A 23997-nucleotide genomic window follows, 5' to 3' on the forward strand; every position below is an offset into this window, starting at 1 on the left:
ATAGATATAATGGTAATTTATCTGCCTACAAAATTAAGTTCTGTTTAACTCTACTGGCTCTTTCATGATAAACACAAGGATTTGTGTTTCAATTAAACTAAGGTGGAGTAAATATTTCACTTTAACCATATTTTGATCAGTACAAAGATATGCCAAAGACAAATTATAAAATTATTTACCTAGTAAAGTAATACGAGTCATTCTTGTGGTAGAGGAAAAGAATAAGAAATCTAGGCAGGGGTGTATAATACTCTTACAGGAAGAGACCACAAATATTCAAAATAAAAAATACAATCTACCACCACTTGGCAACTAGAAGTTCTTAACCCACGGCAGGTGTTTAATCCATACTTGAATGAACTAAAAAGAACAATTATGAAGCAGTCTTATATTCTGTAGGCAGTTAAACTATTTCCTCCTCTTTTCTCCCATAGTAACTTTTAGATATCTTTTGTTTTGAATATAATTTGTGTTTATTTACCAGTTTCGGTTAGTAGAGTCCATTCCTTGAGGACAATATTTTGGTCTTGCTCTTCTTTGTCCTCCTGCTTTTAAAGTTGATTGATTAATTAATTTCCTTTAATCATCAAATTTCAATCTAATTTACACATCATAGGTAGGTGGGTACTTTAATGTGTTTAATGATTAGATTATCTTTTTTTGCATATTTAAAAAATGCATATTGTAGTAATGTGTACATATATTTTTAATTGTTGGCTTCCTAGGTGGTGCAGTGGTAAAGAATCTGCCTACCAGTGCAGGAGATGCAAGAGACAAAGGTTTGATCCCTGAGTCAGGAAGATCCCCTGGAGTAGGAAATAGCAACCCACTCCAGTATTCCTACCTGGGATATCCCATGGACAGAGGAGCCTGGCAGGCTCCATAGGGTTGCAAAAAGTCAGACACAGTTGAGCACAGACACACATTTTTCATTATTACATATCTCATTTTTCCTTACATTTTTAAATAACATAAATGGTGTATTACAGTTATTTTGTTTCTTACCCTTTTTCATAAAACATAGCCGTCTGTGTTCATACAACCCATTTCTTCCATCTGATGTATGGTGTATATCCACCACATTTCACCTATCCACTGTCAGTGATAGATAACTACATTGCCTCAAACTCCCTGTCACCATAAAAAAACACTGTGAGGCATATTATTCTATAAGTGTTCTCATGAACTTGTATATCTTTGTGATATACACTCAAGAACAGAACTGCCATGCCATAGGATATGTATATACTTAATTTCACTGAATAAATCCCTACCAACATTTGGACTTAACTAGAATTTTATTTTTCTCTAGTTTAATAAAGTACTACCTCATTGTTCTAACATGCAGTAATCTGCTAATTGTTTTAAGCATCTCTTCATGGGTTTATTAGTTTTAGTTTTTCTCTTCTACATACCTTGTTTATATTTTGCTGATCTTTGTATCCCCAATGTTTATCACCATCTCCTACACATTATAGGCATTAAGACTTTTTTGTCAATGAATGTATAAAAGAACAAGAATGTATGAAAGTATAAAGTATTCAGAAGACTCATTAACAGTATGGCTGTAGAGGATAATTTAAGATGACCCCAAGCTTAGAAGCTCATGTTCTTAAATGAAATAAGGAATACAGAAGAAAAATCAAATTTGGCAAAGAGGAAGGAATTTTGCCCTTGTTGAATTTGATGCACCTAAAGATATCAAGTATAAATTTGGAAATATGAATGAAAGAGGTGAACTACAGAGCCAGACTAAGCAGGGGATATGGCAGTAGCAGTTAGCCTAGTGATATGAGAAGTCCCTGGTGAGTCTCAGAATGACTGAAAGAAAAGATCCAAAAACAGCCAGGCCAAATCTACATTAAGTATGCAACTCATGACTTAGCTTAGAGTACTAATATTGATCAAGTCTATATAACAGATGGTCTCATTCAGGGAGATTATAGAAATGGGTTTCTTTTTCCCCCTAACATGTTCAAACTGTACTAAACAAATTTTATTATCTACTATAAATTGCTATTACACTGGTTGTCTCAATGGTCTTTTTTTTGTCCATGGGCAACCAATTTTCCAATTTAAATTATAAGACCTTAATAAGTTAGCTTTTAAAAACAACTCTAAATATATTCCACTATATTTTCAACAACCTTATTACTTACTTCTGGAAAGTATTCAAAAGTACATTGTACCAGAAAAACCATGAACACCAAAAGTACCCATCCATTGCCTTGCCCCTTCTAAGCAGCCCTGGAACACAGGTCACCATGCTATGAATAACAGGACTGATACGCTAGCCAAAACTGACTTGACCAGGATTGGTACCTGAGCCAAAGACAGCCAACAATAAACTGCCTTGCCAAAAGGCCTGATGTGCAATTTCTGCCCAAGAATGGTACTTTGCAGTGGTTTGTGCCTAGCCAACCTGATCAGATCCTGTCTCTAGGAAAGTCTGAATATGAATCACACAGAGTTAACAGAAGCAGAATAATCATGAGAATGACTACCAGCATTGATACGGTATCCTGAATAGTTCTACTTGCAATTTCTTTAGCTGGTGAGACAGTTTCCTAGGCATTCTTCCTAACCTAAATATCTTTTCATTAAACTACTATTCAAGATAACTTGATCTTGCATCTGTTCTTTACAACCTGAAAAAGCCTAGTACTCTTTTTCTCTAACTTGTATGAAAGCCACAAATTCCCTCCTAAACCAGTGGTTCTTGAACCTAGCAACACAGCAGAATCATTGGTGGAGTTTTAAAATATTAATATGTCCTATCTGGGATGGGGTTCAGGTATCAGTATTTTTTTCCAGAATATCACATAGCAATAAGAATGAATGAACTAGCATACGTGTGTAATGGCTGAATCTCAAAAATATAATATTGGGTGAAAGAAGCCAGATATAACAAAGTAAATACTGCATAATTATATGTACATAAAGTTAAAAAAATAGACAAGACTAATCTATGGTGGAGGAGGAGAAAAGGGGAAGTTTCTGGGCTGCTGGTAATGTTCTTTTATTCTTTTAATTTGGGTGCTGGTTGAACAAGTACGTTCATCTTTTGACAATTTACTAAGCTGCTTGTGATTTGTGTACTTAATTGTATGTATGCTATACTTCAGCTGAAAACAAGTTCCCATCAAGGAAAGAAAAGTAGTTCTCCTTTGAAGTTCATACCACTCACCTATTCATCCTTAGCACCTGCCTCTTGGTCACTTCATCACATCGAAGATTTAGGATCCTGGTCAACAGCCTTCTTCTATACTCTGTCCAAAGAATGCTCAAACTACCGCACAATTACACTCATCTCACATGTTAGTAAAGTAATGCTCAAAATTCTCCAAACCAGGCTTCAGCAATACAGGAACCGTGAACTTCCAGATGTTCAAGCTGGTTTTAGAAAAGGTAGAGGAACCAGAGAACAAATTGCCACATCTGCCGGATCACTGAAAAAGCAAGAGAGTTCTAGAAAAACATCTATTTCGGCTTTATTGACTATGCCAAAACCTTTGACTGTGTGGATCATAATAAACTGGAAAATTCTGAAAGAGATGGGAATACCAGACCACCAGACCTGCCTCTTGAGAAACCTATATGCAGGTCAGGAAGCAACAGTTAGAACTGGACATGGAACAACAGACTGGTTCCAAACAGGAAAAGGAGTACGTCAAGGCTGTATATTGTCACCCTGCTTATTTAACTAATATGCAGAGTACATCATGAGAAACGCTGGGCTGGAAGAAGCACAAGCTGGAATCAAGATTGCCGGGAGAAATATCAATAACCTCAGATATGCAGATTGACACCACCCTTATGGCAGAAAGTGAAGAGGAACTAAAAAGCCTCTTGATGAAAGTGAAAGAGGAGAGTGAAAACGTTGGCTTAAAGCTTAACATTCAGAAAACTAAGATCATGGCATCTGGTCCCATAACCTCATGGGAAGACAGTGGAAACAGTGTCAGACTTTACTTTTTGGGGCTGCAAAATCACTGCAGATGGTGGTTGCAGCCATGAAATTAAAAGACGCTTACTGCTTGGAAGGAAAGTTATGACCAACTTAGACAGCATATTAAAAAGCAGAGACATTACTTTGCCAACAAATGTCCATCTAGTCAAGGCTATGGTTTTTCCAGTGGTCATGTATGGATGTGAGAGATGGACTGTGAAGAAAGCTGAGAGCCAAAAAAATTGATGCTTTTGAACTGTGGTGTTGGAGAAGATTCTTGAGAGTCCCTTGGACTGCAAGGAGATCCAACCAGTCCATCCCAAAGGAGATCAGTCCTGGGTGTTCATTGGAAGGAGTGATGCTGAAGCTGAAACTCCAATACTTTGGTCATCTCATCAGAAGAGTTGACTCATTGGAAAAGACCCTGGTGCTGGGAGGGATTGGGGGCAGGAGGAGAAGGGGACGACAGAGGATGAGATGGTTGGATGGTGTCACCGACTTAATGGACATGAATTTGAGTAAACTCCAGGAGTTGGTGATGGACAGGGAGGCCTGGTGTGCTGCGATTCATGGGGTCGCAAAGAGTCAGACACGACTGAGCGCCTGAACTGAACTGAACTGATACTCTGCTGTGCTAAGTCGCTTCAGTTGTGTCTAAGTCTTTGCAAACCTATGAACTATAGCCCACCAGGTGCCTCTGTCCATGGGGTTCTCCAAGCAAGAATACTGGAGTGGGTTGCCATTTCTTCCTCCAGAGGATCTTCCTGACCTAGGGATCGAACACTCGTTTCTTACTTCTTCTGCATTGGCAGGAAGGTTCTTTACCACTAGTGCCACCTGGGAAGCCCTCTTCTATACTCTAAATCCTGCTATAACTCTGAGTGACTTTAATATCCATGTGACTGAGCCACTCAAAAGCCTCACCTTGCTCTTCTTTGACTTCACCTTCTTAGAGCTTTCACTCCACTGCAGTTACACACTCCATGAGTACATCCTGAATTTACCATTTTCTCGAACTTGTTAACAGCTTAAATTATAAACTCAATAAGCTTTTCTCTGACTACAACCTCCTATTTCAGCTTTGATTTCCTTACTGTCCTACTCCTGTTCTTTGAGCCAATAATATTATCTACCATAGAAAACTTTTTGTGAGAATTAAGTGAAATGATGTCATCAACAGCATAATACAATGTCTGACACACAGGAAATGCTCAGTACATGGTAGCCTTATTTCAATATTATGTATTCTATTATAAACAAACATTTTTCAGGACCCAAATATTCCCCAAATTCACCCAACTTTTGGCATTAATGAAATCTGGCTTTTGACACAATATTTCTCCTGATCCTTTTAAATGAAAGCCAGTCCTCCAGCTATTCTCTCTGATTCAAGAAATCAGGAGGAAAGATCAGTACAGACCTTGTTCTCAAGGCTAATTCCACATCAGTGTTCTATCATCGTATTTGCTCAAAAAGCTCTTATCTTTCAAAATGCATGTAAACTATTTTCAGAGTTATCTAACCAACATTCAGGACTCCTTTCTACATTATCCCTTATTATTAAACTCTGGGGCTTCAAAATTAACACAGATCATCCGTTTTACACCTTGGCCTTACAGATGCTTCATGAAGGTTAAGCCCCATGATCTGGACTCATCTCAGAGATTTCAGACTCAGATTGACCACATACAATTGTGTGACTGTGGCAGAGTGCACACCTTTCTAAATTTCACCTTCTTTCTAAATTTCAGCTTCTTTACCTGTAAAATGCTCATAACAGCAACTATTCATTGGGCCATTGTGAAGCATAAATGTGAAAATTCACATAATGCACTTAGCAAAATGCCTAGTGCAGTAAATGTTCAATAGTTTAATAGCTGTAATCACTATCATTAATTTTTAGTAGTTCTTGGCACATTTCTCCCTGTCTCCAAACCTGCTCAGGTCTCCTGACATGTTTTTCCCCCAGTTTCACTGAGATTTAATTAGCATATAGTCTTCTACTTTATTTAAATGAACAGACATCTTTTCTGGAACTTGCAACCACCATCTTAAGATCTCTTCCCTACTTTGACCATAACATTTCTCTCAAGAGTAATGTACACCTTCCTTTCAGAGAAGGCAAGGAGTAGTGGAAAGATCAAGGACTTTGAAGCCAAATATACCTGTGTTTGCGGAGAAGGCAATGGCACCCCACTCCAGTACTCTGCCTGGAAAATCCCATGGACAGAGGAACCTGGTAGGCTGCAGTCCATGGGGTTGCTAAGAGTTGGACACGACTGAGCGACTTCACTTTCACTTTTCACTTTAATGCTTTGGAGAAGGAAATGGCAACCCACTCCAGTGTTCTCGCCTGGAGAATCCCAGGGGGGAGCCTTGTGGGCCACCGTCTATGGGGTCGCACAGAGTCGGCCATGACTGAAGTGACTTAGCAGCAGCAGCAGCATACCTGTGTTTGAACCTGGTTCTTCCACTTCGTAGCCATATGACCTGGAGCCAGAACTTTTTCTAAGCCTCAGTTTTTTCATATGTAAAATGGGGATATTACCCCATTTCTTAGGGTCAACAAGAAAATTAAACTGAAATAATACATGTAAAGCAGCCGGTCAAAGTAGGTGCTAAATGAATGCCAGTTTCCCACCCCTTATCCTTTCCCTCAGTTCAGTTCAGTCGCTTAGTCATATCCAAGTCTTTGAAACCCCATGGACTGCAGCACGCCAGGCTTCCCTGTCCATCACCAACTCCTGGAGCTTGCTCAAACTCATGTTCATTGAGTCGGTGATGCCATCCAACCATCTCATCCTCTGATGTCCCCTTCTCCTCCTGCCTTCATTCTCTCCCAGCATCAGGGTCTTTTCCAATGAGTCAGTTCTTCACATCAGATGGCCGAAGTATTGGAGCTTCAGCATCAGTCTTTCCAATGAATATTCAGGACTGATTTCCTTTAGGAAATCTTTTCCCTAACCACTTATAATCTGGGGATTCCCCAGATTATTGGCAGTAAAGAACCCACCTGCCAATGCAGGACATGTAAGAGACACAGGTTCCATCCCTGGGCTGGGAATATCCCCTGGAGGAGGGCATGGCAACCCACTCCAGTATTCTTGCCTGGAGAATCCCATGTGCAGAGAAGCCTGGTGGTCTACAGTCCATAGGGTTGCAAAGAGTCGGACATGACTGAAGCAACTGAGCACAACACAACACAACCCTTTACAATCTAGGTTCTCACTCTACCACTTTAGCTCTTATTAGCATATGACTTTGGGGAACTTAATTGAATTTTCTTAACCTTAGTTTTTCATTTGTAAAATGGTGATCATAGTATCTTCAACATAAAGGTGTCTTGATAATTAAGTGAAATAACATACACAAAGTATTTTAGCATGGTGCCTAGCCTTGTAGGAAGCCCTTAATAAATAGCAGCTACCAATGACTTATTACTGGCCAAATCAAAAAACTGTTCAACTGTCTCCTTCTCTAGGCTTCGGTGACAACATACTTTTCAGGTTTGCTTTTCAACCATTGATCAATCATTCTCTCTCTGTACTCCCTCCATGAAGTCTTTCTTTATTCTCTTCAACTAGGTGTGAGCTCTCTTTTGAACCCTCAGATCACTTTTTACTTCTCCTGAGGCAAGGCACTTCCTCTACTCTGAATCATCATCATTTGTTAAACAGTGCTTAACTTAATTTCTTTTATCTCCATTGCCTGACACTTATTTATTCATGCAGAATTTATTGAGTACCTAATATACGTCAAACTTGTGCTTAGTACTAAGGATACAAAAATTAACATATAATTACTGCTCTCAAGTAGCTTATTGTTTAAGAGGATAGAATAGACAGTACATAGTCTATTACTTGCAGTGTGATAAGTCCAAAGGTAAAAGTATGCCCAGGGTCCTCTGGGAGCACAAAGGTGAGTTACTTAAATCAGACTGGGGAGATCTGGGACACTGTCTTGGAAAAGGCATTTTACATTTAGCATATGGGGAGGCAGTACACAAATCACTGTTAAATTAATCAGTGAAATATGAATAGGAACTAACTACATGAGGATGGTAAAGGGCACTTCAGACCAGAGAAAGAGCAGGGAAAAAGTACAGATGTTAGGAGAGTTCCTGAAAGATAGGAAAAGAAGCTGGAAAGCCAAGGCAGGATGGGCTGTTCTAGACACATGAGAATCTGACCTGACCCCAGAGGACGGATGATGGAGTGCCAATAAAGATTTTTAAGTAGTGGAGGGGCATAATCAGATTGGCATTTTAGTACTCTGGCAGTGCAGGGGAAAATTAATTCCATTAGAGCCAGACTAGAGGCAGAGAGTCCAGTTAGACGGGTGTTGTGGTAATTCAAGTTAATTATGAATGCTGAAATGAAGTGAGAACGGCTTATCAAGCCTGATACAGAGCCTGAATTATTCATATTTGTATCTCCTGCAAGCAGTGCATTTTACATTTACAACCTGCTACAATATCTACCCATAGATATTTGTCTACTCATAGATATTTGTCGACTGCTGTTACTGAAACTTACTTAGGGAACTGCAGTTGGCAGCCAGTTGGGTCACTTCCTGTACAGATCCTTAAGTAAAAGGATCATTTCGCATTGCAGAACTCAAAAGAAACAGGTTTGTTATTCAAACCCGTAGAGTAACAGCAGTGAATACAAACCCGCGCACCGTAGAGAGACCTCTCTATTCTGGTCTATTTTACCAGAAATAATTTTCAAACGAAGCCCTTCAAAGGGTCGTGAGGCCACGCCCTATGCACCCAGACAAACGCCCACGCTTCTTTTCTCTTTGTTTTAGCTCAAGACACAAGTCTGTTTGCTGCTCGTCGCCCAGCCGGCCATTTTCACCCAGCAGTTTCCCAGTTTTCACCCCACCGCAGTATAAAGTCAACAGCAGGGAACTGAGGAGAGCATAGTTCCAGGCTGCTGCTGAAGCTGCTGCTAAGTCGCTTCAGTCGTGTCCGACTCTGTGCTACCCCAGAGACGGCAGCCCACCAGGCTCCCCCGCCCCTGGGATTCTCCAGGTAAGAACACTGGAGTGGGTTGCCATTTCCTTCTCTAATGCATCAAAGTGAAAAGTTAAAGTGAAGCCGCTCAGTCGTGTCCGACTCAGCGACCCCATGGACTGCAGCCTAGGCAGGTGTATTGAGGCTTCAAATCGGTTAAAGATTCCCTGACCTTGCCAGTTCTCTCGCAACCTCATCTCCATCTCGCCCCTTGCTATGGGACTCCTTTCTGAAGTTAGGAGGACCCCTTCTATGGTTATTAGAGTGCTATCAGCACTCCAAAAACTAAGCAAGTTATTATTATTTTTTTTTTTTACTTACCCTAAGGGCTGCCATAGCTGTGACCGCCTCCGCCCAAGTCGTCGAACGGAGAGCGGAAAGGGACAAAACAGTTCAACTAGATTCCACTTACGCTAGCCTCAGACAGTCCCGCCCCTCGCCGGCTGGCTCCGCCCTTTCCCCCGCCCTTCTAGTGCTGCTCTTCGGAAGCTGCAGCCGTTTGTCCTCTCTGGGGAGAAATGATTTAGCTTTGTGATTGATTGTCACTGTCCCTGATAACACCTTTCAGAATATATTCTCCATAGTCCATTTGAAAGTTACTTTTCTGGGTGCAGAACTTTTCATTACGTTAGTTGTTTCTGGAATATGAGATTTTTCTAGCTAAGGACTTAAAATCCAAGTTCAGCTGTCTTAATAAATACTGATAGTGAAAGTCACTCAGTTGTGTCCGCCTTTTTGCGACCTCATGGACTATACAGTCCATGGAATTCTCCAGGCCAGAATACTGGAGTAGATAGCCGTTCCTTTCTCCAGGGGATCTTCTCAACCCAGGGACTGAACCCAGGTCTCCCTCGTTGCAGGCGGATTTTTTTACCCTGAGCCACCAGGGGAGGCCGCCTTAGTAAATAACTAGTCACAAAAAGAACCGGTTACTTCTACAATTCATGGGCAAGTTCATACAGTCCAGTCTAAGACTATGTGACGAAGCGCCTACCATGTGCCAGGCATTTGTCAAAGTAGAGAATAATGTAATGCCTTCCCTCATGGAGCTTATGATTCCAGGAAGAAAAGAGAAACAGACAAATGTTACAAAATGCCAAGTGCTACGAAGGAAAATAAAAACAGTATGGGGATGGGGTGTGAATTTACTGATTTCAATACATTAGGGAAAGGCATTCTGATAAGGTGACATTTGAAAAAAGTCCTGATGGAATTTAGGGAAGAACCTTCCATGCAGAAGCAGCAGCAATTAAAGAAAAGCCAATGTGTCAGACGTGGCTACATCTGATGGCATTGACTTAATTTAAGGTGAGAAGAAAAGTATGTGTAACTTTTAAACAAGGCATATGGTAAACCTCAGTGACTTTTGATAGCCATACTAAAGAAAGCAAAGCCCCTTTACTTCACATGGTCAAAAAAGCTGCCAGCCCAGGTGGGATGCATGAGACAAGTGCTCGGGCCTGGTGCACTGGGAAGTCCCAGAGGAATTGGGTGGAGAGGGAAGTGGGAGGGGGGATCAGGATGGGGAATGCATGTAACTCCATGGCTGATTCATGTCAATGTATGACAAAACCCACTGAAATGTTGTGAAGTAATTAGCCTCCAACTAATAAAAATAAATGAAAAAAAAAATAAAATAGAAAAAAGAAAGCTGAGATTTTTAAAAGCTAAACTCAAAGACTGATTCTTTGGGTTTCTGAAATTACTTCAGTTGAATTTATACCTAACCTTGATAGGTCATTTATGTAAAAATTTACAGCTTTGAGCAAGAGAGACATTCTCTCCTGATATTTTTAAGGGGGCTATCTGGGAGGATCTGGAAGGCTAAGAGCACTCAAAATCCCTGTACCTTTCTCTCTGAACTACTCTTAATTCCTGATACCAATTTCTGTATTGGTTAGCATTCTTTGTTGACAAGCAACAAAGCCCAGCTCTGGATGATATAAGCAAAAATGGAACTTATTTTAGACAAATAATTGAATCAAAAGTAAAGCTAAATAACTAGAACTTTAAAATGTCAAGAACCAAGATGGCAATGAGAATCTAAATAGGAAGAACTAATCGACAATCAGTTCCAGGCTTTATTGTCTAAAAGCATGTGTTCCAAAAATTTTTAATTATTACAAAGTCTGCTTATTGGGCTCCACTCCATCCCTGTCCACCTGCTTACATCTTCTATAAATCTTAGTTGTAAGCTACAGTTGTTAGCAATTTTAGCTAACATTAATAAATATAAAATAATTTTGAAAGATATTAGCCAATAAGCCAAATTAAGAGAAATTCTGGAGACATAGGATCAGAAACATGAGCAGGGATCAGTGAAGGCTTGGATGCAGGCAACACAGTTAGGGTTGTTCCACAGAATAAGTATGCATGTCCTTTTCATCATAGAGGATTAGAATGCAAAAGTAGTAAGTCAAGAGATACCTGGAGTAACAGGCGAGTTTGGCCTTGGAGTACAAAATGAAGCAGGGCAAAGGGTAACTGAGTTTTGCCAAGAGAATGCACTGGTCATAGCAAATGCAGTCTACCAAAAATGTAAGAGATGACTCTACACATTGACATCACCAAATGGTGAAAACCAAAATCACACTGATTATACTCTCTGCAGCAAAAGATGGAGAAGCTTTATACTGTCAATGAAAACAAGATATGGCTATGACTATGGCTAAGATGATGAGGTCATTATTGCAAAATTCAGGCTGAAATTGAAGAAAGTATGGAAAACTAATAGATCATTCAGGTATGACCTAAATCAAACCACTTATGATAATACATTAGAGGTGACAATAGATTCAAGGGATTAGATCTGGTAGACAGAGTGCTTGAAGAACTATCAATGTAGGCTTATTACATTGTACAGGAGGTGGTGACTAAAACTATGCCAAAGAAAAAGAAATGCAAGTAGGCAAAGTGGTTGTTTGAGGAGGTCTTACAAACAGCTGAAAAAAGAAGAGAAACAAAAGGCAAAGGAGAAAAGGGAAGATAAACCTAACTGGATGCAGAGTTCCAGAGAACAGCAAGGAGAGATAAGAAAGCTTTCTTAAGTGAACAATGCAAAGAAATAGAGGAAAACTGTAGGAGAAAGACTATAGATCTCTAAGAAAAGTGGAGATGCCAACGGAACATTTCTTGCAAAGAAGGGCACAATAAAGGAAAGAGATGGCAAGGACATAACACAAGCAGAAGAGATTAGGAAGAAGTGGCAGGAATACACAGAGGAACTATACGAAAAAGATCTTCATGACACAGATAACCCTAGAGCCAGAGATCCTGGAGTGTGAAGTCAAGTGGGCCTTAGGAAGCATCACTATGAACAAAGCTAGTGGAGGTAATGGAATTCCAGCAGAGCTATTTCAAATCCTAAAAGATGATGCTGTTAATGTGCTGCACTCAATATGAGAGCAAATTTGGAAAACTCAGCAGTGGCCACATAACTGTAAAAGGCCAGTTTTCATTCCAATCTCAAAGACAGGCAATGCCAAAGAATGTTGAAACTACCATGAAATTGTGCTCATTTCACATGCTAGCAAGGTAATGTTCAAAAATCTTCAAGCTAGGCTTCAGCAGTATATGAACCAAGAACTTCCAGATGTACAAGCTGGATTTAGAAAAGGCAGAGGAATCAGATCAAATTGCCAACAGCTGTTGGATCATCGAAAAAGCAAGAGAGTTCCAGAAAAGCATCTACTTCTGCTTTATTGACTACACCAAAGCCTTTGACTGTGTGGATCACAACAAACTGTGGAAAATTCTTAAAGAGATGGAAATACCAGACCATCTTATCTGTCTTCTATGAAACCTGTATGCAGGTCAAGAAGCAAAAGTTAGAACTGGATATGGAACAACAGACTGGTTCAAAATTGGGAAAGGAGAACGTCAAGGCTGTAATCCTGTCACCATGCTTGTGTAACTTATATGCAGAGTACACCATGTGAAATGCTGGGCTGGTTGAGGCACAAGCTGGAATCAAGATTGTCAGGAGAAATATCAGCAACCTCACATATGCAGATGATACCACTCTAATGGCAGAAAGTGAAGAGGAACTAAAGAGCCTCTTGATGAAAGTGAAAGAAGGGAGTGGAAAAGCTGGCTTAAAGCAATATTCAAAAAACAAAGATCATGGCATCTGGTCCCATCATTTCATGGCAAATATATGGGGAAAAAGTGGAAACAATGACAGATTTTATTTTCTCAGGCTCCAAAATCACTGCAGATGGTGACTGCAGTCATGAAATTAAAAGAGGGTTGCTCCTTGGAAGAAAACCTATGAGATACATAGACAGCATATTTTTTAAAAAAAGCAGAGACATCACTTTGCCAACAAAGGTCCATATAGTCAAAGCTATGGTTTTTTCCAGTAGTCATGTATGGATGCGAGAGTTGGACTATAAAGAAGGCTGAGTGACTTCCCTCCTTCCCTCTCTCTCTGTCTTTGTAATGACGATTGTAACAGATGTGAAAAGATTATCTCATTGTGATTTTGCATTTGTCTGATGATTTTTGATGTTGAGCACTTTTAATATACTTGTTGGCCATTAATATGTTCTCTTTGGAGAACTGTCTATTTAGGTCTTTGCCCATTTTAAATCTGCACATTTTGGGGGGGGGGCTATTGAATTGTAGAATTCCTCATGCTTTTTGGAAATTAACCCTTTCAGATATGTGGTTTGCAAATATTTTCTCCCATTCCATGGATTGTCTGACAACAAAAGCACAGACAACAAAAGTAAAAATGATCAAGTGAAATTACAATCATTTAAGCTTTTAAAGTTGAAATATGACCTGTTTATAGAAAAGTGTATAAACTGGAATTATTATAGAGTATACCCATTCAAGTAACTGCACACAGATCAAGAAATAGAACATTTTCAGCACTCCAGATTCCTTTCTTGTGCTCACTCTCAGTCAGTACCTACCATCAACTCCAAAGATAACCACTAGAGTGTCTTTTAGCACTATATTAGTTTTATCATGTTGGGAATTTATGTAAGTGGAATCATACCGTAGGTCCTCTTTGTGCTTGACTTCTTTTCTCACATGTTAAAATCTATTGATGTTATACTTTTATGGGCAATTGAGATGTTTCCAGTTACTCAATATTGTGAATAATGTTGCTGTAAACATTTTTGCACATATCTTTTGATGCATGTACAGGATTCATGTATGTGGTTCAGTTGGGTATCACCTTAGCCTGCGTTCCTCAGAACACTGAGTCTGAGATAAAGTTTATGTGTTGTTACTTTATTAGGGAGTACATTCACAAGGCGATTAAGTCTCAGAAGAAGTGAGTCAACAAAAGGGTGTATTCCCTGGGCCTACCACAATTAGAAATGAAAACAACTGACTGCTCAATATCACAATCTCTTCTTTGAGAGGCTGTATCAATTGTCAGAAGACAGTCTGACAGTAGGAAGAAAAGGAATGTTGTTTATTCAGTGGTTCTCCCCATGCTCATGCTCAGTTGCTCAATAACAGATTGTCCCAGAGTGAATTCAATGGGAGTCCATATCAGTTCATTTCAGTTCAGTCACTCAGTCGTGTCCAACTCTTTGAAACCCCATGGATGTAGCATGCCAGGCTTCCCTGTACGTCACCAACTCCTGGATCTTGCTCAAACTCATATTCATCGAGTCAGTGATGCCATCCAACCATCTCATCCTCTGTCGTCCCCTTCTCCTCCTACCTTCAATCTTTCCCAGCATCAGGGTCTTTTCCAATGAGTCAGTTCTTCACATCAGGTGGCCAGAGTATTGGAGTTTCAGCTTCAGCATCAGTCCTTCCAATGAGTATTCAGGACTGATTTCCTTTAGAATGGACTGGTTGGATCTCCTTGCAGTCCAAGGGACTCTCAAGAGTCTGCTCCAACACCACAGTTCAAAAGCATCAATTCTTTGGCGTTCAGCTTTCTTTATGGTCCAGCTCTCACATCCATACATGACTACTGGAAAAACCATAGTTTTGGCTAGACAGATCTTTCTTGGTAAAGTAATGACTCTGCTTTTTAATATTCTGTCTAGGTTGGTCATAGCTTTTCTTCTAAGGATCAAGCGTCTTTTAATTTCATGGCTGCAGTCACCATCTGCAGTGATTTTGTGCCCCCCCCCCAAAGTAAAGTCTCTCACTGTTTCCATTGTTTCCCCATCTATTTGCCATGAAGTGATAGGACCAGATATCATGATCTTAGCTTTTTGAATGTTGAGGTTTTTTTTTTTTTTGAATGTTGAGTTTTAAGCCAGCTTTTTCGCTCTCCTCTTTCACTTTCATCAAGAAGCTCTGTAGTTATTCTTTGCTTTCTGCCATAAGGGTGGTGTCATCTGCATATCTGAGGTTATTGATACTTTTTCCGGCAATCTTGAGTCCAGCTTGTGTTTCATCCACCCCGGCGTTTTGCATGATGTACTCTGAATATAAGTTAAATAACAGAGTGACAAATATACAGCTTTGATATACTCCTTTCCCAATTTGGAACCAGTCTGTTGTTCCATGTACTATTCTAACTGTTGCTTCTTGATCTGCATACAGATTTCTCAGGAGGCAGGTCAGGTGGTATGGTATTCGCATCTCTTGAAGAATTTTCCACAGTTTGCTGTGATTCACACAGTCAAAGGCTTTGGCATAATCAATAAAGAAGAAGTAGATGATTTTCTGGAACTCTTGGTTTTTCTATGATCCAACAGATGTTGGAAATTTGATTTCTGCTTCCTCTGCCTTTTCTAAATCCAGTTTGAACATCTGGAAGTTAATGGTCCACATACTGTTGAAGCCTGGCTTGGAGAATTTTGAGCATTACTTTTCCAGCATGTGAGATGAGTGCAATTGTGCAGTAGTTTGAGCATACTTTGACATTGTCCTCCTTTGGGATGGGAATGAAAACCGACCTTTTCCAGTCCTATGACCATTGCTGAGTTTTCCAAGTTTGCTGGAACATTGAGTGCAGCACTTTAACAGCATCATATTTTAAGATATTAAATAGCTCTGTTGGAATTCCATCACGTCCATTAGCTTTGTTCATAGTGACGCTTCCTAAGGCCCACTTGACTTCACATTCCAGGATGTCTGGCTCTAGGTGAGTGATCACACCATCATGGTTATCTGAGTTATGAAGATCTTTTTTTGTATAGTTCTTTTGTGTTCTTGCCACCTCTTCTTAATATCTTCTGCTTCTGTTATATCCATACTGTTTTTTGTCCTTTATTGTGCCCACCTTTGCATGAAATATTCCCTTGGTATCACTAATTTTCTTGAAGCGATCTGTAGTCTTTGCCATTCTATTATTTTTTACTTCTTTTAAAAGAAGAATTATTTATCTTTTAATGGAAGAATAATTGCTTTACAGAATTTTGTTGTTTTCTGTCAAACCTCAACATGAATCAGCCATATGTATACATATATCCCCTCCCTTTTGAACCTCCCTCCCATCTCCCTCCCCATCCCATCCCTCTAGATTGATACAGAGCCCCTGTTTGAGTTTCCCGAGTCATACAGCAAATTCCCATTGGCTATCTCTTTTACAATATGATAATATAAGTTTCCATGTTACTCTTTCTATACATCTTACCCTCCCCTCCCCTCTATTTCTTTGCATTGATTGCTGAGGAAGGCGTTCTTATCTCTCCTTGCTATTCTTTGGAACTCTGCATTCAAATGGGTATATCTTTCCTTTTTTCCTTTGCCTTTAGCTTCTCTTCTTTTCTCAGCTATTTGTAAGGCTTCCTCAGATAATTATTTTGCCTTTTTGCATTTCTTTTTCTTGGGGATAGTCTTGATCCCTGCCTCCTGTACAGTGTCACAAACCTCTTGATCCCTGCCTCCTGTACAGTGTCACAAACCTTCTTCTGGCACACTGTCTATCAGATCTAATCCCTTCAATATATTTGTCATTTCCACTGTATAAGTGTAAGGAATTTGTTCAGGTCATACCTGAATGGTTTAGTGGTTTTCCCTATTTTCTTGAATTTAAGTCTGAATTTTGCAGTAAGGAGATCATGATCTGAGCCACAGTCAGCTCCCAGTCTTTTTTTGCTGACTGTATAGACCTTCTCCTTCTTTGGCTGCAAAGAATATAATCAATCTGATTTCAGTATTGACCATCTGGTGACTTCCATGTGTAGTTGTGTTGTTCTACACATACACAGAAGAGAACACACAAGTTCTCTTGCATTGCTGGAAGAGGGTGTTTGCTATGACCAGTGCGTTCCCTTGGCAAAACTCTGTTAGCCTTTGCCCTGATTCATTTTGTACTCTAAGGCCAAATTTGCCTGTTACACCACATATCTCTTGACTTCCTACTTTTCCATTCCAGTCCCCTATGATGAAAAGGACACCTTTTTTGGGTGTTAGTTCTAGAAGGTCTTGTAGGTATTCATAGAACCATTCAAATTCAGCTTCTTCAGCATTACTGGTTGGGACATAGAGTTGGATTACTGTGATATTGAATGGTTTGCCTAGGAAACGAACAGAGCTCATTCTGTAATTTTTGAGATTGCACCCAAGGACTGTTTTTCAGACTTTTTTTTGACTATGAGGGCAACTCCATTTCTTCTAAGGTAGTATATATAGGTAGTACTACTAAGGTAGTACTACTGCTCAAAGTAGTATATATAATGGTCGTCTGAATTAAATTCTCCCATTCCAGTTCATTTTAGTTTGCTGATTCCTAAAATGTTGATGTTCACGCTTGCCATCTCCTGTTTGGCCACTTCTAATTTACCTTGATTCATGGACCTAACATTCCAGGTTCCTATGCAATACTGCTCTTTACAGCATTGGACTTTACTTCCATCACCAGTCACATCCACAACTGGGCATTGTTTCCCTTTGGCTCCATCTCTTCATTCTTTCTGGATTCATTTCTCCACTCTTCTCCAATAGCATATTGGGCACCTGCTGACCAGGGGAGTTCATCTTTCAGTGTCATGCCTTTTTGCATTTTCATACTATTCATGAGGTTCTTAAGGCAAGAATACTGAAGTGGTCTGCCATTCCCTTCTCCAGTGGACCAGATTTTGTCAGAACTCTCCAGCATGACCCGTCCATCTTGGGTGGCCTACACAGCATGGCTCATAGTTTAATTGAGTTAGACAAGGCTATGGTCCATGTGATAAGTTTGATTAGTTTTCTGTGACTGTGGTTTTCATTCTACCTGCCCTCTGATGGATAAGGATAAGAGGCTTATGGAGGCTTCCTGATAGGAGAGACTGACTGTGAGGGAAACTAGGTCTTCTTCTGATGGGCAGGGCCATGTTCAGTAAATCTTTAATCCAATTTTCTGTTGATGGGTGGGGATGTGCTCCCTCCCTGTTTGACTTGAGCCCAAACTATGGTGGAGGTAATGAAGATAATGGCGACCTCATTCAAAAGGTCCTGTGCATGCACTGCCACACTCAGTGCCTCCGACCCTACAGCAGGCCGCCACCAACCCACACCTCTGCCGGAGACCCCTGGACACTCATAGGCAAGTCTGGGTCAGTCTCTTGTGGGGTCACTGCTCCTTTCTCCTGGGTCCTAATGCACACAGGGTTTTGTTTGTGCCCTACAAAAGTCTGTTTCCCCCAGACTTACTTGTGTAAGTTCTGTAATCAAATCCCACTGGCCTCGAAAGTCAAATTCCCTGGGAGTTCTCAGTCCCTATGCCAGATTCCCAGGTTGGGAAATCTGTTGTGGGTTCTAGAACTTTCTTAACAGCATGAGAATTTCTTTGGTATAACTGTTCTGCAGTTTGTGGGTCATCTGCTCGATGCCTGTACGGTAGGGTTCATGGTGACCTCCTCCAAGAGGGCTTATGCCACAGTCTGTGTGATCCATGTTTCTGCATCTAGAGCCCCTGCCCCTTTGATAGACCACTGATGACCTGTACCTCTGTAGGAGACTCAAACACAGGTCTGGCTCAGTCTTTGTGAGGTCTCTGAGTCCTGATGTGCAAGACACAAGGTGGTGGAGTTGAAGGGCATGTGCTCATCTTCTCCTGAAAGAAGTCCAAAATTACAACTCACTGCTGAACAACCATCAACAGGAGAATGTTGGATCTCACCAAAAAAAAAAAAAAAAAAAAAAATTACCCCATGCCCAAGGGCAAAGGAGAAGCTCCAGCAAGATAGTAGGAGGGGTAAAACCACATGTAGAGTCAAATCCCATACCCACCAGAGGAGGCTTGGAGGGCTCAAACAAAATCTTGTGTACACCAGGACCCAGAGACCTCAACTTTAGTAGATGCAGTCAAAATTTTTTCCAAAGTGATTATACAAGTTTACAGTTTCATCAGTAGTACTTGAAGATTCCAGTTGTTCAACAACTTCATCAAAAATTGGCATTGTCTTTTTCACTTTAACCATTCTGATAGGTGTTTAGTGGTATCTCATTCAAGTTTTTAATTGCATTTCTCTGATGTCTAATGAAATTGATCACCATTTTATATTTCAATTGGCCGTTTTGATGTTATCTTTCATAAAGTGCTTATTCAAGTTTTTAATCCATTTTTTTTCCTATTCTGTTGTCCATTTTTCTTATTTATTTGTAGGTGTTCTCCATAAGACTGCATACAAGCACTTTGCCAGTAATATGTGTTTTTAAAATTTTCTCCCACATGGTGGCTCACCTTTTTATCCCTTCAATGGTATCCAGAAACCAACCCTACTGGACCTTGATCTGAGACTTCTAGCCTCCAGAATTGTTAGAAAATATATTTTTGTTGTTTAAGCCATCCAGACTATAGTATTTGGTTGTGGAAACCTAAGCAGACTAATACATTATCCTTCTTATATATTGCTTGCTTCCATTTACTAATATTTTCTTTAGGATTTTTACATCTATGTACATGATGGTTATTGATTTTTAATTTTCTTTTAAGACGTTGGTATCAGTGTTTTATTAGCTTCATAAAACAAGCTGTGAATTGTTTCCTCTATTTTATGGAAGAATTTGTTTAAGATTGGCATTATTGCTCCCTTAGATGTCTAACAGGTTTCACCAGTGAAGCCACCTAGGCCTGGAGATTTCTTTGTAACAAAGTTTTTAATTATAAATCCAAATTATTTAATTTGCTCTCAAATTTTCTCAAAGTGGCTGTTTTGCTGAGTTGTGCACAGTTCTACAATAACACTTGTTTTAAAAAGGTGAATTTGTTCCAATATGATGGATATGTTAGAAAATAATTTGAAAATTACATAAATTTTATGTGCATTCATATACTATTTCATTGATAAGAAACATGATGTGAATGTAGAAAATGGCTGCCAACTCAAAGTTTGAAGTAAGCAAGCATTTTGAAAGAAGTGAGAGAATATAATTCCTGAGCAGTGGGTATAAAGAAATCTTCACTTTTGGACCATCTGAGACAGTACTGTGAAAATAAACATCTACAGCTAGAAAAACTTCAGGAAATACAAAATTAGTCATGAGACCTAAAGTAATAGAAAAAATGAAAAGATTGATGATTCTGTGGACTAACTACACAGGAATAACCTCTCTCACAAGCACTGAGAAATCACTGCCTGCGTGTGAGCTAAGCCGCTTCAGTCTTGTCTGACTCTTTGTGACCCTATGGGCTGTACCTGCCAGGTTCTTCTGTCCATGGATTCTCTGGGCATTCCATGAGAATCCATGAGAATCTCCAGGATTCTCCTCCAGGGATATTCCCAACCCAGGGATCAAACCTGGGTCTCTTAGGCCTCCTGCATTGGCAAGTGGGTTCTTTACCACTAGCACCACCTGGGAAGCACTGAAAGTCACTATCTATGCACTAAGGCCTTAAATGAGAATTATTAAATCCTGTGGAAGTGGCTTGGCTCCTTTAATGATGGTTTGATGGGAGGCAGAAGAAGATGGCAAAGGAGTAAGATGGGGAGATCACCAGCCTTCCCACAAATACATCAAAAAACTCATCAGGATATGGACAGCTCCTACAAAGCAACCTCTAGGTGACAGTAGAAGACCCCAGGCCTCCAGCGGGGCAGGCTAAGCTCCTTGGACTGAGGTAGGAGAGAGGATGGAGACATAAAAAGCGAAAAGACTGAGCACTTCTGGATGGGAGCTTGAGTCCTGAGGGAGGGAGGGAGTCATGAAGCAGGAAGAGTTCCCATGTACTGGGAAGCTTCATCACAAGTGGGCCCAACGGGGAGCTGTGGAATCTCAGAAAACCAGGCAAAGCTTGGACTTAGGCAGAAAACAGAGAAAGTTGCACTTCTCAGCCCACAAACAGCTCACGGATCATGGCCCCAACCAGATGGCAGTCTCGGGGAACCAGAAGAGCCCACAGAAGCCCCGTGTCACAGACAGCAGACCCGGGGAGCTGAAAGAAGAACACCCAAGCCCCTTGACAAGGAAGGCCCAGAGGGCTGAGGGACAAAGAGCCCTGGGGGCTGAGGGAAACCCACACAAATGTCCACAACACAGAAGGCAGGGCCAGGGAGCCAAGAAAAGATCCACACAAGCCCCTCCCTACCGAGCAAGCTTCAGCCTGCAGTGCAGAGCAGGACCTGGGAACAGAAGCACCTGCAAAGATTCTATGGACGAGTAGGGGACTGGTGGCAGTGAAGATAATGCTGAGAAGGCCACTTTGACGCGGCTGTGGAAATAGATGTGACTAACACTTCCAAAGCCAGAAGGGCTGCCCAAAGACATACTTAAAACAGAGCAGGACTGTATGGCCCTTGCCCTCCCCCCACCATGTCTTCTGCCTGCCTTTTGCCTGTGGAAAACTTTAATCAAAGAATAAGCTTAATCAGAAAAGTGAGAGATGCTGAAACCAAGAAAAACAGTCTAAGGAGACTAAATAATAATAACATAGTCATTAAGCATAGTCAAGGACCATTAGTTCTTTCTCAAGAGCTATAGATAATATTCTGAGCCATATCCTGTGAGCTGTCTTATAGATACTAAAACCCCAGGTGGAAAAGTTAACTACATGATGATCAGACTGTACCCAGGACTTAAGCTGCCATGATTAGGAGAATTGACTGCAAAGAAATGGGGACAAGTGCACCCTGAAACTGAACATTAACTGTACCTAAAATAACCAAGATGATGCTAGTAATACCACTGATGACCAATTGAAGATGACTGTTAGAGATGACTATACTGTTTCTGCATGTGACCCCCCCCCCCACACACACACTTTGTGTATAAAAGCTCTCACCCCCTGCTTGTTGGGAGGAGGGGTCAGCCTTTGGACAGATAGCTGCCACCCTCTCCCCCAGTTGCTGGCATCTGAAATAAAGCAAGCATTCCTTCCCACCAATCTGGCCCGCTTATTGGCTTTTGAATGGCAAGCAGTTGTATCCCGCACACATACCTTTCAGTAACATATGAACCCATAGACACCCTAAAACCTACTACTGGACACTGCACTGTCCTTCAGAGAGATGAGATCCAGCTCCATCAACCAGAACACAGGCACAAACTCCCCCAACCAGGAAAACATCACAGGACACTAATCCAACCCCATCCACGGGGGCAGACTCCACACCACAGAACTATGATCTTGAGAGCTTTTCTTGTTGTTGTTGTTCTTATAAATCACACTGTTTATCCCCCCTACATGTTTCTACCTTCACATTAGCCTTTTGTGGTGCTGTGGAGTTTTCTTCTTATTTTTCTTGTTAAAAAAATTTTCTTTTAAAGATTTTTTCACCTTTTTTTGTGATTTTTAATATGAAACTGCCTTTCATATAGTTCTTTACCAGCTGTAGCTATTCCTGAATATATATAAATCCTTTTCACATACATCTATTTATCTTTGCTTTTCTATTTTTTCTTTTCTCTCTTTTTTAACCCTCTTTCCCACCCCCTCGTTTTCTCTTTTCTCTCCTTATTCTCTTTTTTCTTTCCTCCCTTTTTTCTTTCACTCTTTCTTTCTTCACCATGTAAGTTAAATTGCTGTGCTCTTTTTGCTATATTCCCCAGTTGGCAATCTGCTCAGGCTCAGTTTTCAAGATTGAGCATTAGTTTAGCTCTGCTTTTAATTGGTCAATATCACCTTTGGTTTCCCTTGTTCATCAAGTCAATTTCCTGTACTCTTTTCTTTATTTTTTTTTTCATTTATTTTTATTAGTTGGAGGCTAATTACTTTACAATATTGTAGTGGTTTTTGTCATACATTGACATGAATCAGCCATGGATTTACATGTATTCCCCATCCCGATACCCCCTCCCACCTCCCTCTCTACCCGATCCCTCTGGGTCTTTCCAGTGCACCAGGCCCGATACTTTGGTTATAACTGTATGTATGGAAGTGTGTGTATATGTCCCAGTATTTCTGTAACTACCTGCTTGATCTGCTTGATCTCCTCCCACTAGAACACAGACACAAGTCACACCTAACAAAAAGTCAACACAAACCACTCAACAAACATTTTTCTCCAAGGGCAAAAACCAAAAGGAAGGAGAAATACAATCCTAGAGCCCAGGAAAAAGAGACCTCAAGCAGAGCAAGAGGAAAAAAAAATGAAAAGACAGAGAAATACATCACAAATGAAAGAACAAGATAGAAACTCACAAGACCAGATAAACAAAAAGGAAATAAGCTATCTACCTGAAAGAGAATTCAGAAGAATGATAGTAAAGATGCTCTGAAGACTTGAAAATAGAATGGAGAAATTGTAAGAAACTTTTAACACAGTTAATATAATCACCAAGGTCATAGAAGAAATAAAGAATAAGTAAACATTTCACAATTACTGAGATGATGGTTTGCTGGTTTAAGACACTGTTGTAATTTCCAAAGCTTTCAGCCTTAAGTAAAGATATGATTACAGATCTAAAACTTGCAAAAGAATTTCTAGCAGTGAAACACATGTTAATTGAAGAAAAAGGATTACATTAGTTTCCATTTTCAATTTTAATGAAACAGTTATCTGCATCTCTTGAATGGCCATTTAAAGAAAGAATAATATGACCTAGGATTCAAGGCTGTGAAAGATTGCAAATTTTATTTAAAATTACTTCCCAGTGACTCATGAGCTGCAACTCTTGCTACATCCACTTCCATAAGCAAACTTCAGATGACTTTCCTATGTATTGTTTGTAGTATTTA

The 23997-nt window shown here is 40.2% G+C and overlaps 1 protein-coding gene across 2 annotated transcripts in view; it reads right to left on the minus strand.

The window, feature by feature from the left end:
• The window catches only part of APOOL (apolipoprotein O like), a 103110-nt gene extending 93722 nt beyond the window's left edge, over positions 1 to 9388 (minus strand). The window contains exon 1 of one of the 2 annotated variants that reach the window (XM_061136209.1): positions 9288 to 9388. In XM_061136209.1, coding sequence (XP_060992192.1) covers positions 9288 to 9302 — 15 coding nt within the window. In that variant the 5' untranslated portion in view covers positions 9303 to 9388. The remainder of the gene's footprint in view (positions 1 to 9287) is intronic. The other variant, XM_061136207.1, reaches the window with a different exon arrangement.
• Between the last annotated feature and the right edge of the window lie 14609 nt (positions 9389 to 23997).

This window comes from Dama dama, chromosome X (genome assembly GCF_033118175.1).
Source record: "Dama dama isolate Ldn47 chromosome X, ASM3311817v1, whole genome shotgun sequence".
NCBI classification, from domain to species: domain Eukaryota; kingdom Metazoa; phylum Chordata; class Mammalia; order Artiodactyla; family Cervidae; genus Dama; species Dama dama.